A 14877-nucleotide genomic window follows, 5' to 3' on the forward strand; every position below is an offset into this window, starting at 1 on the left:
ACAGAAAGGCCCTCGCCGGCCATGGGGCTCGAACCCGGACCTTCTTGCTGTGAGGCGACAGCGCTAACCACTACACCACCGTGCCGCCCTCTTTGAATCTCATTCAGGAAAATGAAAAAAAAAATTTTTTGAATAATTCGTTTATAGCCCTCTGATGACCTGGCAACTTGTCCAGGGTGTACCCCGCCTTTCGCCCGTAGTCAGCTGGGATAGGCTCCAGCTTGCCTGCGACCCTGTAGAACAGGATAAAGCGGCTAGAGATAATGACATGACAATGACAATAATTCGTTTATTTCATTCATTGGAACTAGTGTGGCACTGTAGTCACCCTGTACGGTTCTCAAACACTAAAAGCAACATGGTTTGCTTCACTTCATAAAGTATAATTCACAAGTTCACTTTTGTTTAGCTCTTAAGCAACCTTTTGGACCATAGCCAATTGAGTTGTTCACCGCAAGTTGGCATAGTGGTTAGCATGTCTGCCTCTCAATCAGGAGATTGTGAGTTCTACTCGTGGTCGGGTCATACCAAAGACCATCATAAAAATGGTACCTACTGTAGTCTGGCAAGGCATGCTGCAATACAGATGCGAGTGGGAAGTCAAACTCTCACGGTTACCAGAGGACTAGCCCCCCCCACTGTAACCCTAGCTGTACCCACTGTAATAGGTGAGAGGCCGAGGGCTACAGAAACAGAGATCAGCGCTGTCCTATGCGCCATATGGTGCGGGAAGGACTTTTGTTTCAGCTATTGAGTCCTTCAGTTGAAATGACTGATTGCTTCAAGTTCAACTGCCCGTACGAGTTCTGCATCTATCAATAATAATAAAAACAACAACAACAACAACATTCTATTCATTGTCTCATCTCATTATCTCTAGCCGCTTTATACTGTTCTACAGGGTTGCAGGCAAGCTGGAGCCTATCCCAGCTGACTATGGGCGAAAGGTGGGGTACACCCTGGACAAGTCGCCAGGTCATCACAGGGCTGACACATAGACACAGACAACCATTCACACTCACATTCACACCTATGGTCAATTTAGAGTCACCAGTTAACCTAACCTGCATGTCTTTGGACTGTGGGGGAAACCGGAGCACCCGGAGGAAACCCACGTGGACATGGGGAGAACATGCAAACTCCACACAGAAAGGCCCTCGCCAGCCACGGGGCTCGAACCCAGACCTTCTTGCTGTGAGGCGACAGCGCTAACCACTACACCACCGTGCCACCCTCTATTCATTGTATGATAGCTATTCACTTTAGCCTACCTGGTCACTGAAGACCCGTGGTGTATGAACTCATTCCAATGGAAAGGAAAATTAAACATCCATTCATTAACTACATTACACACAGCTAGCTAGCTAGTTAGCTACGGAAATGTTGTAGTTGACCAGCTAATGTTAGCAAACTCTCCTCTTGTTGCAACCATGTGAATAATGAATAAGAATCTCAGACCCAAAAAGACCCGTAGTTATGATTCATGAACGAATCAGTTGTTCCTACTCTGAAAATATACAGTCGTCATGTGACAAGTGAACCAGAGACTCATACCAAAATGACCCTTAGTTATGATTGGTGAATGAATCACTCATTGTAATTATTACATGTTGTTCACCTCTCCAGAATTAGCTAAAAGCTCCTTTTTTAAAAACAGGACTGTATTTGGCAAAGCATAACACAAAATAACCTGATATAAAATTTAGGATGTATTTATTTATAACCAGGGTGTACTATAAACAATGTATGCACTATAAACAACATGTGTCTCTGGAAATGTCAACAACATGGTCTGTTTGGACAGAGTGAAGCAATGAGCAGCACTTGTTGGATAGTTTGCAACACATTCAACGGTGACTGCGATGGGAAGACATAGGCTTCTTGGCCCAAACCCTCTGTCTCAAAGGCCATATTAACCCCTTTCCACCAACCCAAACTACTGGTATATGCTAGTTCTGGGTTGGTGCTAGTGAAGGTTCAGAGCTGGTTCAACTTGCAAACCTCCTAAGAATCAGTTTGCTTTGCCACAGGCCAGCATAGAGCTATGTCATTATTGTCACTGTATACGTCTCCGCTTTCTCAGCCGCCAGCCCTGGTAGCCATCCTTGCTAGCACATTCCCGCCATCTAGCCATCCCCGCCAAGCACAACCAGAACAATGAGGAACATCATCTCGTTTTATTCTTTGGATAAGTCAAACTAGCTTTTTTTTTTCACTAGCTTTTTTTTTTATGGCAGTAACAAAGTTTTAATTGGTCTTGCTGGTCACAATAATCCCACCCCCAGCCCCTGACGTAAGCAGTTCTTGGTTCTAGACCAGCAAAGTGTTAGTGCTGCTCTGGAACCAGTTTTCCTGGCTGAGAGCCAGTTCTTTGGCTGCCAAAGCATGAAGAACTGGTTGGAGATTAGGCACCAGCTCCGAATCGGCCCTGGAACTGCCTTGATGGAAAAGGGGTATTTGTGAATCACAGCTTAAAGGAGATATGCAGAACCTTTATTTTAAATAAATTTCTGAGTGGACAGTATCTCCACCCTTGACTCTTGTATGCTGCATAAATGGGAATTTTAAAAAATATATTTTTGAGAGTTAAAATCGACTGCAAAGTTGGCATTCGAGCTGCTCCGCAGAGCCAGCCAGCCCTGAGTGCATGACGTCACAGCGGGAACTGGTTTTAAGGCCGAGGCCTTTGACAGCTATAGACCAAAGTCATATAAATAAAAATTAATGGTGAAAGTAAGAAATGCCGTTACCAACTTGCTCAACTAAGACTGATTTGACTGAATTGATTGTGGGTTGACTCTCATTAAAACAGGATAGGTGTTATAACTTATGCAACATACATGTACATGCATGCATTTTCACTGATAAAACGTAAAAGGATAATTAAATAATCAGATGAACTGAGACAATTACATTCTGAAGCAAATTAAATAATCTTATACCGGTAACTTAAACACACAATACAAATTACATGTATTAATCTAAATGCAGGTAAACAACGTGTTTTTGTTGTTTTATATCCAAATGAGAGTCGGCGCTTACCCGTCTGTGTTCTCGCTTCTTGAAGGCCGATCTCGTGGCCGATTGTTTTGAAACAATCTGACTTTCAGTTGTTTGTTCAGTTCTCCATTCATTCACTTCTTCCACGTAAGGGCGAGATGGCAGCAATATCCAGTGAAGAAATAAGACGGCTGCTCCACTCATTCTCCATTTTCTCCATACTGAGTACTCCGCCATTACTGCTCGGCTCAGGCAATTACTAAAACCCGGGACGGGACGGAACGGAACGTCACCGGTTTTAGCAACAACCGCGGGGAGGTCACTGCCCGAGCGATATGTCCCGTCCCATCCCGGGTTTTACCAACAACCCTCGGCTCAGACTCCAGGAGAACTGGTGCAACTGAACTTACTTTACTTTTAAATAATAAATAAAATAAATGCTTTCCTTTTCTTGTAGTTTTATCTAATTGTTGGTACTGCACCCTCTTTCAATACGAGCTTATAGCCAACACTCCTCAACAGATCAGAGGTCTCGTACGAGTCCTCAGTAAAATGTGCAGAGCAGAGGAGAGACCACTTCATAGCCGCCCAATGTGCCCGTGAACTTCTCGCAAAATGCGTCCAAATCTTTGCAGTTTGAACATTCTTGGGCCATGAATGCAACTTAAATCCACCTTCTGTCGTGTTGCTGGCACATCTACATGGCATGGCGATAAATTAGCTCAAAATAGAGGATCGGAGCTGCAGTCAGCTCTGTGTTTTAGTACAGCAGAAATGGTGATGAGACCGATAGACTTCCTGCTGTGACGTAATGGACTTCAAGGTCATTCACTCAGACCGCTACCTATATGAATCACTTTAATAGTAAAAATTACTATATTAAATTTATTGTTAACGCTTAAAACTATTCCTGTGCCATTCTTGAGATCTCAAGGCATTTATAAACAAAAAGTGAGGCCTGCTTATATGCTTTAAAGCCTGCTGGCCAAACACATCTTGAATGTTGGCCAAATTTTGGTTAAATTTATTTAAAGGCACCCAGCATTGGTCCCATATAATGGCTGGCATTGACTCACTATCAATTTCATTCAAGGATTTGTTTTCAGCTTTTATCTCAAGTAATAAAAGCATGCCCGACAGGGGCCTTTCACGGCCGACAGGGGCCTTTCTGTGTGGAGTTTGCATGTTCTCCCCGTGTCCGTGTGGGTTTCCTCCGGGTGCTCCGGTTTCCCCCACAGTTTAAAGACATGCAGATTTGGTACAATGGGGCCACTGTAATTGGCGCAAGCTGTTGTGGTTTCCCATGCCATGATGTATGTACATATATATATATCAGTGGCGGCTCCTGAATTTTTTTCAGGGGGGGCAATTTTCCCCCGTTATGTCTACACGGACCGTAAATGTCCACAGGACTGAAGTAAATTGACCTAGGTAGCAAATCAATTGGCCGAACTTGTTTTTGCCTGGTAAATTCAGATATCAATATAGACAATATCTCTTCTCTCCACTAGGTGGCAACACTAAACAAGTTAAAGGTGGCAAACTAAGGTAGCCTAGTAAACTAGACCCACCCGCCTAGCGGCCAAAAATATTTTTGCCTACGAGTGGCAAATATTCACATTTAGTCTGGCTTGCCAGGCTAAAACTAAGGAAGATTCATTGTGAAGCCTTCAAAGCAAAACATTTGGCATCACAATCAATTAATATTACATTACTCATTTATTTTCTCATATTATTCCAGTATTCTATAATAAGTAGACACAAATTCTTAATTATAAACATATTCTAATTTCTTCAATTCTAAAGAATGCAATTAAAGTGGCAGGATATAAATCCAAAACAAGTGTTTATTTAAGTTTTGAAAAAGATGAAGAAAAGCATAACCATCAAACAAACATGTGCAGCTTAATTATGTGTTTTTTTTAATATGGAATTGCGCCATTTTAACAACAAATAATAATTCTAAATAAATTCTGCAGTTTTTTTTCCCAAGAATTCCTCCAGAAAGCCATGCCTTAAAAGGAAATTTAAAGTATTACAAGCATGTCAATGAACACAAAAGGCTTTAGTTATTTAGCTATATACACACACAAGGTTACACAAGGTTTTGTAGTCAGTGCAACTTGGCTTAACAAGTTGGAAAAAAGGTAAGGTGCTGCTGGCTCCAATGAACACATATACTGTACAATATATAAAAACTGAAAATATGCTTAATTTACACCAAGTCAGAGAGAACTTGAGGCTACTGAAATATTCCAAGCATGGCAATGTTAAACTGCCATTGGTAAAACAACTGCCATTGGTAACACACACACACAAAACCTTTTGCCTAGTAAATTCAAATATCAGATATCACTGTACCGTCAGCTGTGCTACTTCCAGGGTGGAAGAGAACGCAAGGGTAGCAAAAAAGAGCATTGACTACATCACAGCCAGCTAGCCAAGTTTTCCGGTGGTACCAGTTCTTGTTAAAACCTCTTGAGTAGGTCTTCTCCCCCTTTGTAGACACTTGCTTGATGTTTAAATTCGGTCTAGGAGGTCCTAGCTGTTTGATTGCCGTTTTCTCCTCACTGGTACGACGACTAAAGGGAACTTCTTTCAGAGACGTTATCGTATTGTTGCACTCAACACTTGCCATCTTCTTCATAGAATATTCACACATTTCCCGCACAAGTTGCGTTTTCCAGCCCAAAATTATGTTCAAAACCCGCCAAAATGCACTTAAAACCAATCTGGCAACACTTGCGCAGAGCAACAGGCGTATGACGTAAGCACGCTGCTTGTGCGAGCACATAAAACCTAATAGAAAATGCATTGGGAGCATGATTTTCAAAAAAAACGTACGTACCATTAGTGTCAATGGGAGATTTTGGGGCAAATCTGAACCTGACAGAAATCGGCCCAAAAGGGCGTGGCTACACCAGGCGCGACCTTAGCCTGATTGGACAATGACATTACTGTTGGTAGTAGGAGTAGATAAAAAAAAAATCTCCCTCCCTGTTTGGGAGTGCGTCGCCCAAATCGCCCCTATTAACGAGCCGCCAGTGATATATATACAGGGTGCGATTTGTCAAAAAACCAGAAGGGGGGATGTTTTTTTTTTTTAATCATGAAACGTCGCAAAATTAAGGTAACAATAGGCTAACAGCTCAATAACATCCGATGATATCAAATGAATAACACTAAATGAAAACGAACACTAAACCAGAGATAGTAAATTCATCTTCCTATCTCTCTGACTAAATACACGAACACTAACACAACAAAGTTCGCATTGCTTGTCGCGTTGCTGTGATGTTTCTCTCCCTCCGGATTAAATGGACAGTGACTCGAAAATCACTAAAATACATGAATACTAAATGAACAGTTTGCTCTGACGGCGCGGTTCACATTGTGCGCAGCTTTCCGATTTAAACTGTTTTTTTTCTCATCCTTATACTTCCTGTTTCATGGACTGTAACGGAGTTGCTTATTTAGTAATTTTAATACAGAATTTACTTTGAAATTATAATCAGACACTCCAACGTCCCCCCTAAAAAAAAAAAAATCGGCCGTGAAAAAGGCGGCATCCGCCAAAAGGCGCGCTGTTTGCATCCCTGCATAGAACGCAAAGATATTGTTATTATCTACAATGTATCTATTTGCTGGGGACGTTCGTGAACATCAAAGCTGCCACTTCGGGTCATTTTGAAAGTGAGTGCAATGTAGACCATAGAAAACTGTGTCACAACATGCCTGTCATGTCAACTTTTTTTTTGGTTTGTTTGTTTTATTGACGGGGTTGTCCCCGAGGATTTTTTTTCAGCAGAGATAAAAACCAGAGGGGGGGATGATCCCCCCCCAGCAAATCGCACCCAGTATATATAGATCTTCCTATGGCAAAAGCTAAATAAATTAAATAAATAAATAATAAATAAATTATAAAAAAAATAAGTGAAGACCCTTGTTTTGTAAAACATCTTGCACATTTGATCTGTTTTTCAGTTCATTCAGTAGACCAGCTAGTGCTGAAAAAAGTCTAGAATGATCACCAGTTAGAGCTGGATTTTACTCAAACAGGTCAAATACCATCACAACCAGTTACCGGCGGGAACCGGTCAATCAAGTGTCACAACACAGCTTGAACAAACAAAGTAGTCACCAGTTTAACTGGTCAACCGGACTTTCCAGCAGGGTCATAATGGGTGTTCCATCTGCGTAATTACCCGTCCTCTCAGTAACAGTTACCACTGTGTGTGTAATATCGGCGCACGCTGATTTGTGAGAGCTCTGCCTGGCTGCTCGCTTGGTTACTTGCAGTCAGCACAGCGTGGGCGAGCGAATAATTCTGTAAACGCTCCAGTTCTCTTTTGCAAACGTCCTGGTTCTCGTTTTCTATAGAAGTTGGCCAGCAATGTCAGATAACCAGGATACCGAGACGTTATCAGGAGAGTGCGGTGAGACACAGGTGGGCGTTTAGGAGGCTAGTCAGCTAGCTATGTTTTACAAGCTAGCACTGATTAGGCTAAGCTATTGGTTGTGTCTGTTAGCAAACAGCGGCTAGCTAGCTAGCCTGGACGATACACTTTGAAACTGTATGACTCATGTGGTTATCAATCCGTACGGGTTACGAGTCTTCAAAGCAAAAATGTTTCTTGTATTAGTTTGCTGAGGTAAAAGCAGCTAAGGGTCACGAGTTTAGCATCAGATGTCAACAGGGGCTGCTGCAGTCTGAGTTTCCGTTGTAATCAGACAGCACCTTGCACATCACCATGACAGGAGAAGAACTCTGCCAAAATAGGCCTTGACTCTAGTATACCAGGAACTAGATATGTGATAAATTAATAAACGTATGTATTATTGCCCTGGTTCTCTGTAGACGTGGTTTATTCATAGCAGGAAAGGTTACGCACCTGATCATACCTATTAGGGCTGGGCTGTTTTAATTTAGCAGTCTTCCTCCAATATGTCTATCTTTCAGCTGCGTTATTTTATTTGTAATGAAGGCTTGTCCGTTTTGCATCATGATCATCCTCATTCTGCAGGCATGTGTACAAACGATGTGACCGCACATAAAAACATGACGGGGTTATGATGATGATGATGATGATGATGATGTTTCATGCAAAAGCAGAGGCCAGCTAGTGCCGAGTATGGATGGAATTTAAATGACATCCTTATTGTTTATATTCTGATAAATGATCACATAATATAATATGCTATCCAGCTTGGTCTAAACAACTGAGCCTATGTTTTGAAATGAAACGGTTTCTGAATTACTGTACTGGTAATGCTACACATGTTAAGCAAGATTTGAAGAGAAGAACACAACAGTAAGGCAATTTAGATAATCTCAAACGTTTATTGAACATTTTAATCAGTAATAAACAAGCTGGAGAATAATTTATTGCCTGATAAAGATGGTCAATCAGCTTGACTAGCCCGGTGTGTGTTTTGGTAGCTGGTTAGCTGTGTTTATTTTTTTCAGGAGGACCACATACTGTAGGCTTTCACTGCTGTCAGGATTTTGGCTGGTAAAAAATTTCTTTCATTTTGTTTATTTGCCACCATCTTGATAGAAACAAAGGTAAACGTTACCCTGCTTAAACCTGATATTGAGTTACACTGAAATAAAAAAAAGAAAACTCTTTCAGTTTAAACTTGAACATAGTCATCAAACTGTATGAATCATCTAGCTATATGTATAAAGTCACAATCCCTGTGTCCGAAATCAGTCACTCATTCACTACTCTGTACTCAGTATATAGGGGATTACTATATAGATGACTTGCAACCATGTGATCAAAATGTGCAACGTCATGAGCATCCGCCATGATAGTGGATATACAAAGCAACTAGGATGGCAGACGCTGAAAGCGTGTCTGTAAACAATGCTGAATTTTCTCAGTATTACCACGATTTGAACAGTCAAGCGAAGATTCAGTACAAACAGAAGATAGATATGTGTGGGTTTTGACCCATGTTATTTTAAAAAGTCAGACTTTTCTGAAGATAAGACGCTTCTACTGACCATCGAGTACTCAGATATCACGTTCTATCTGGTTCAGCTGCCGAAGAATCAAGTCTGACCTTGGACGAAATATAGCCCATGTTCTGAGTGGGTGCCCAGTCTGGATTGTTTCTATCTGGATTGTTTTGCTGGCGCTCCTAGAAGCAAAATGGCAATACACGTGTTAAAATTCTAACAACGACCGAGTGAACCACGACAAGAGAACGCTCATCTTATAGCAAAATTCTAGCAACACAAAATAAAGTTCTTCCATGATATTTTTGAGAAAGTTTTGAATCTCATCTGAGAGAAAATGATTACTGCGAACACTAGCTGTTTTGGTTAAAGCCTCCGTTAGATCGGCCCTGCTGATGTTCAGCCGTGCTCATCTCCTCTCTGTACTAAGCCTCAGAGTTTCCTCGCCCTCTTTCCGAATCACAGATGGAATTCTAAAAAATCGGAACGTGCCACGGTCACGAGTACTGTTGTGACCACAACCATATACAGCACAAAGATATGGTATAGCTCAAAGAAACCGTGGAAAAACAAAGAGAGTTGCGCACGCATGACTGTTTTGTATGGAATGTCGCTTGACCCCGCATTTGTATATCCACCAACATGGCCGATATCTGGGTTTCTATTTTGCTTTGACGTCACTTGCAGGCCAAGGACAGAGGACTATATAGTGAGCTCATTGGTAAAATGGAGGGAAAAAAACTTCTGGACACTACTCCGCCGCGCCGTTATTTATGTCATTACTGTCGCACATTTAGAACATGCCAGATCAGTTGGCTGGTGGGGTTTTCAAAATAATAAATACATGCATGTATTTTTGTGATAAATACATATTATACTGGGCGTATTTCCCACATTTAATAAATACAGAGTACTTTGTCTGCTGCATCTTTCAGTTCTTTTAAATCAAGGCTGAACACTGTCTTTTTTGCTGCTGCGTTTTATTAAATCAAATTTCAGGTTTGTGATTAATTCCTCACTCTGCCCTGTAACTTTTATTCTTGTATTTTATTTGTCTTATTCTATTTTAGCTTATTTTCTATTCTCTTACTATTTTTAATTGTACTTGAATGTCCGTTTATAATGTGTTTCTTCCTCTGTCCATTCACCCCAGCACGCTGCTTTTTTTTTTTTTTTCCCTTTCAGCGTGACCGCAATGCATGATGGTATATATTGCTTGGTTAGTGCCCATCGGTTGTACACTACTTTTCATGATGCATTGTGGGATACTATGAGTGCACTATATAGGGTACAGTAATTCTCACTATACATTCGGACAGCACTACAAAATGACGAGCTCACTATATAGTCCACTATAGAGTGAGTAGTGAGTGATTTCGGACATGGAATGTAAGAGTCAGTGCAGTCTATACAGTAGCAGTAGTTCCTGATGATACTAATGTAAGCGTTTTGTCCAATAGAGGGCAGCAAATGAGTGAGAATGCCAAACAAACAAACAAACAAAAACACATTACAGACAATTAAACTGTTCAAGCATTGTATCTTACAAATACAGCCTAAAGGTAAAGTAAACTATACTTCAACCAACCACTACTGGGCGATGCGAGCTCATACAATGTTGAAAGGTGAAATGGAAACAGAGCATTTGTTTTAGCTTATATTGTAGACAGCTGGTAGGCAGGAAGGTAGGGCGAGTTTGTCTGGCAGTCCTCTGCACCAACAAACACTCAGTCGTGAATAGCTGTGTGCATGTTATAATGTGAATTTCACCTTTTATATAATTTATAAGAGTTGTGTATGTTCATGCTGAATTAATCTTGAATGAAATTTACTTCACTGTTTCCATCATTGTCCGTGCAATCCAAAGATCTCTAAGTAAGTCCACTTACCAGCATGCAACATCGGCCTACGTGTTTTTGTATGTTCTACAGTTGCAGTGACTCATAAATTCTTGGCAGGATCAGGATCTGGTAGATCATTCGAGCCTGTCAGAGGTGGACGCCGGAACTGTACCTGCTTGTTTGGGGTGTTGTCTTCTCTCTGCCTTGTAGATTTATGACTAAACCATAATCATCCTTATAAAAAAAAAAAAATTTAAAACAATGCCTTTGTAGGAGTTTGATTCCATATACTAAGTCACGTTACTAAAAATAATATCTTACTAATGGTACTTTCTAGAAACTATAGGTTTGTAGAAAGATATCCTGCTGCTGTTGTTGGAAAAAGATTGTTTAGGGTCAGTAACAGAATAACCTAGGCAGACTTTTTTTTTTTTAAATGTTCTAAACATGGTGCTGCAGACTTGATCTACAATATGCATTTGTTTGGTGTATTTTCCTGGCACGCCTAGTTACCATGTTGTATGTTGAAATGAAGCATGTACAGTCTTGATCCAAATTCTTGTAAAGTCTGTCAGGTTCTTCAGGTTTTATAGTAATACAGTTTTGCCTGTTTAAGGCTCTTTCCTTAACAAGCAGTAATACTAATCTTACATTTTTTTTAAAGAGCATCTACATATTTCTAACAGGTATTCAGGCTAGAACTTTGTTTTATTTGCATTCCATGACTCTGAAAGAGTTAAAGTCCAGTCTTTCATGATAAGTAGGTGTTCATGTGCTGTTTAAACCAGTTACTAGAAGCAAAAAGGATCTGGTAAAATAATCTGAGGAATTGATGTAAAGTATAAGGTTTGAACCTATTGACATAAATAAAAGCCATCACGGTCTTGTAATGAAGATTAATCCAAATAATTGCATCACTAAGAGGAAATACATTTCCACCATGGGTGTGATTTGAACATAAAACACGTATGTTCTTTTCTTGTTGTTGTTGAAGTCTTGCCACACGTTCTGCTTTTTTATGCAGGAATCTCAGGACCCTAACTCAAACCCTGTGAGAACCGAGGAGGCCAAACTGAAAGCAAAGTATCCTAATTTGGGCCAGAAGCCAGGAGGATCAGACTTTTTGATGAAAAGACTTCAGAAAGGAGTAGGTGGCTGTATGGTGTTTAGAAACATAATTTGGCATGTTGCCCTCCTTTGTTACTTAAATTGAGGATCCACACATGGTAAAGCTGGTACTTATTTTCTTTATTCTTTCTTTTTTTTTCAGCAAAAGTACTTTGATTCAGGTGATTATAACATGGCCAAGGCAAAGATGAAGAATAAGCAACTACCAGCAGCAACTGGCCCAGAAAAGAGTATAGTCACTGGTGATCACATTCCAACTCCACAGGACTTGCCACAAAGAAAGTCCTCCTTAGTCACAAGCAAACTGGTTGGCTAATCACTACCTCAGATCCTGAGTGACCCCTTCTCAAATTTACTCTCAACTTCAGAGCTCCATTGGGATTGTGCACTATTTGCTTCATATTTTGGGTTATAAGGCTTTTTTTTTTTTTAAATAACTCCTATCCTCTCTCAACAGCTCTAGCATGATCCACCACACTGTCTCACACACATCTGGCTCGAGAGCAGTCTGTTCAATGAAGGGCCAGTTAAGGTGACAAGGCTATTTTAATGCACTTTATGATCTATACACCTTCTCTAGGAGTGAGCTAAAAATCTTTGTTTAAAATCGTTGCGGTCACAGACAGTTTGATCCCTCATTAAATACTAATCATATTTACAGGTTCATAGAGATGTTCTTTGGCATTAGCAGCATAAGATTGTTTTATAAAGCATTTAGACATACTACTTGGCTATTTTGGCTTCAAATGCATGTTTGCAATGTCTGTAATTTTCTCATTTCAGTCTGATGAAATGTTTTTGGTTTTTGAATTCAGATTACGAAATTTGGTACTCCTCAAGAGGCTCGAGTTAGAATGGGAAGAGACCAAAATGGATCAATGTATCACAATAATAAAAAATTCTTCAACCAAGGACCTGACCCAGCACAGAACATTATGTTCAGGTCACCTGACTTGACGTAGTTTAGTAAAACAATGCAGCCTCGTACTGAATAATTATGCGGAATAGCTCAGGCTCATAATTAAGGTAATAAATGTAAGCATACATTCATTACTTTTTTTTTCACTTGTATCATACACATCAGGAGTTTCCAAGGTACAATCATTCAGTCTGTGATATTAATGTGTGTGAAGCAGGGACACGAAGAGGATATACAGGCAGATGGAAAAGCACATTACATGTGATAATGTACGTTTTAATAATTTGATTCAATAAGTGTGTTCAGGTAAGAGTTTATAAAAAAAATCATTATCCTGATGTCAATGTGTCTGCATTCTTAAACAAAGAAGGCTAGCTTTTGATCTCTAGGATAATTTTGTTTAGGTTTTGATAATATTAATCATAGTTTGTAATGAGTTTATAGCAAATACACCTACTTCAGAAATCTACAAAGTTAGACTCCCTTAACTCTAAAAGTTCAAATCCAGTTTAAATTACTTCACATGTACAAACCAAGGACGGAGGTGATACAAGTCTATCAGTAACCAAGAAGATAATCAGATTTTGCTGAAAACTATTCAGGGACTTTAACAGTATAATCATATTCATAATCTGCATATTGAGTGGAATTCTTTGTAAAAGTGTCATGTATCTCACACTCATCTGAGTGACCTTGACTGTGTCAGATGTAAGAATGATGATAATACGGTGGATTGAGAAAATTTGCAGGCAAAATCAAAAAGTATGCATTTTGAGCATGATTACATTTGAATGTTGTTTGGGTGTTATTGTGAATAATGTATTATGTACAGTGTTGTACCATAAACTCTTTTAGCTGATCTCAAATTGTAAATAGATAGCACATTTATTTTAATATTTGTATTTGTTTTCAGCACCACATCTTCAGTTTTCTTTATCTCCACTCTGCAGGTTTCCTATGACCAAAATCGTTTGTGAAGCTGTTTGCTAAACATCCTCCTTTGCAACATTTTCTTGTAATTAATACAGAATATTAGTAAGAACCCCATAAATAGATATCATTTTTCTCATTACAAAGCTGTTAAGAGTTCAGTTAAACAGAAAACATACTGGGTTACTATTAAGGCATATGCAGTTGTATAAAGGTGTAGATGAGGAAACCTTCCCAAGTTGTGTATATTTGTATAATAACGACACAAGTATCTTTATTCTAATATTTTGTTGGAGTTATAAAAGAGATAACCAGGAAAGGCTCTTTAGGAAATACTGCTTTAGAAACGAGAAGATCTATGGGGCTGGTTAATGAGATCCATGCAAATATTTAATTTTGCATTAAAAGGTCAACTCACCACAGCTTTAACATGAACTGCCCCATCCACTGCTTGAACATTTTGGAGTTCCAAAAACTAATGTTTACTGTGTGTATCTGTGTACTCCGTGCTGTACATGCACAGACAGACATGCATGCACCTTACCTTTATGTATTTATGATTTCAGAAGACTACTGTGGAATTGGCATTGAGTAATGATAAACATGCCAAGAAAAGAAACTGGTTTTAAGCATCATCGTAGGTGGTAATGATACCAAGATCTATCAGGTTCTGAAAGATGGAAAAAGCTGATGATTGTTGTCTGGAATAAAGTTTTACATTGACCTGATGTGGATATTAGTGTTATTTGAACATACATAGTGCTAGATGGGAAAAAGTAGAAGTTCTTACATAAACCAGTTTTAGTATTTTAGAGTTATAGAGAATAAAGTGGCACATGGTCTGTGGATGTTTCTTTAGTAAATAAAATGCAATTAGGAAATTTATTATGAAAATGGGAATTTTTCTGTACAAAAATGTAAAAATAACTAACTCATTAGAAATAACTTCATCTATTGCCATACAAGATACACTTGAAGTAAATCTTAAGGACTTTAATTTTAACTTTTTGTTAGAAGTCTGATTTTCATAAAGTTTGTAATGAATAAAGCATTTATTCATTACAAACATCACATGAATCCACGCTGTAGGACGT

The 14877-nt window shown here is 39.4% G+C and overlaps 1 protein-coding gene across 2 annotated transcripts; it reads left to right on the forward strand.

The window, feature by feature from the left end:
• Nucleotides 1-7234: 7234 nt before the first annotated feature.
• ensab (endosulfine alpha b) lies at nucleotides 7235-14506 on the forward strand. 2 transcript variants are annotated; one of them, XR_009654726.1, is made up of 4 exons: nucleotides 7235-7447; nucleotides 11831-11953; nucleotides 12077-12466; nucleotides 12750-14506. XR_009654726.1 is itself a non-coding variant. In XM_060921945.1 (3 exons), the coding sequence occupies exons 1-3, from the start codon at nucleotides 7394-7396 to the stop codon at nucleotides 12248-12250; spliced, it is 351 nt and encodes a 116-aa protein (XP_060777928.1). In that variant the 5' UTR covers nucleotides 7235-7393; the 3' UTR covers nucleotides 12251-14506. The 2 variants fall into 2 exon arrangements, 1 of the variants encoding a protein (XP_060777928.1); XM_060921945.1 differs by having other exon boundaries at nucleotides 12077-14506.
• Nucleotides 14507-14877: the final 371 nt, after the last annotated feature.

Source organism: Neoarius graeffei, chromosome 5 (genome assembly GCF_027579695.1).
Source record: "Neoarius graeffei isolate fNeoGra1 chromosome 5, fNeoGra1.pri, whole genome shotgun sequence".
Classification (NCBI taxonomy): Eukaryota; Metazoa; Chordata; class Actinopteri; order Siluriformes; family Ariidae; genus Neoarius; species Neoarius graeffei.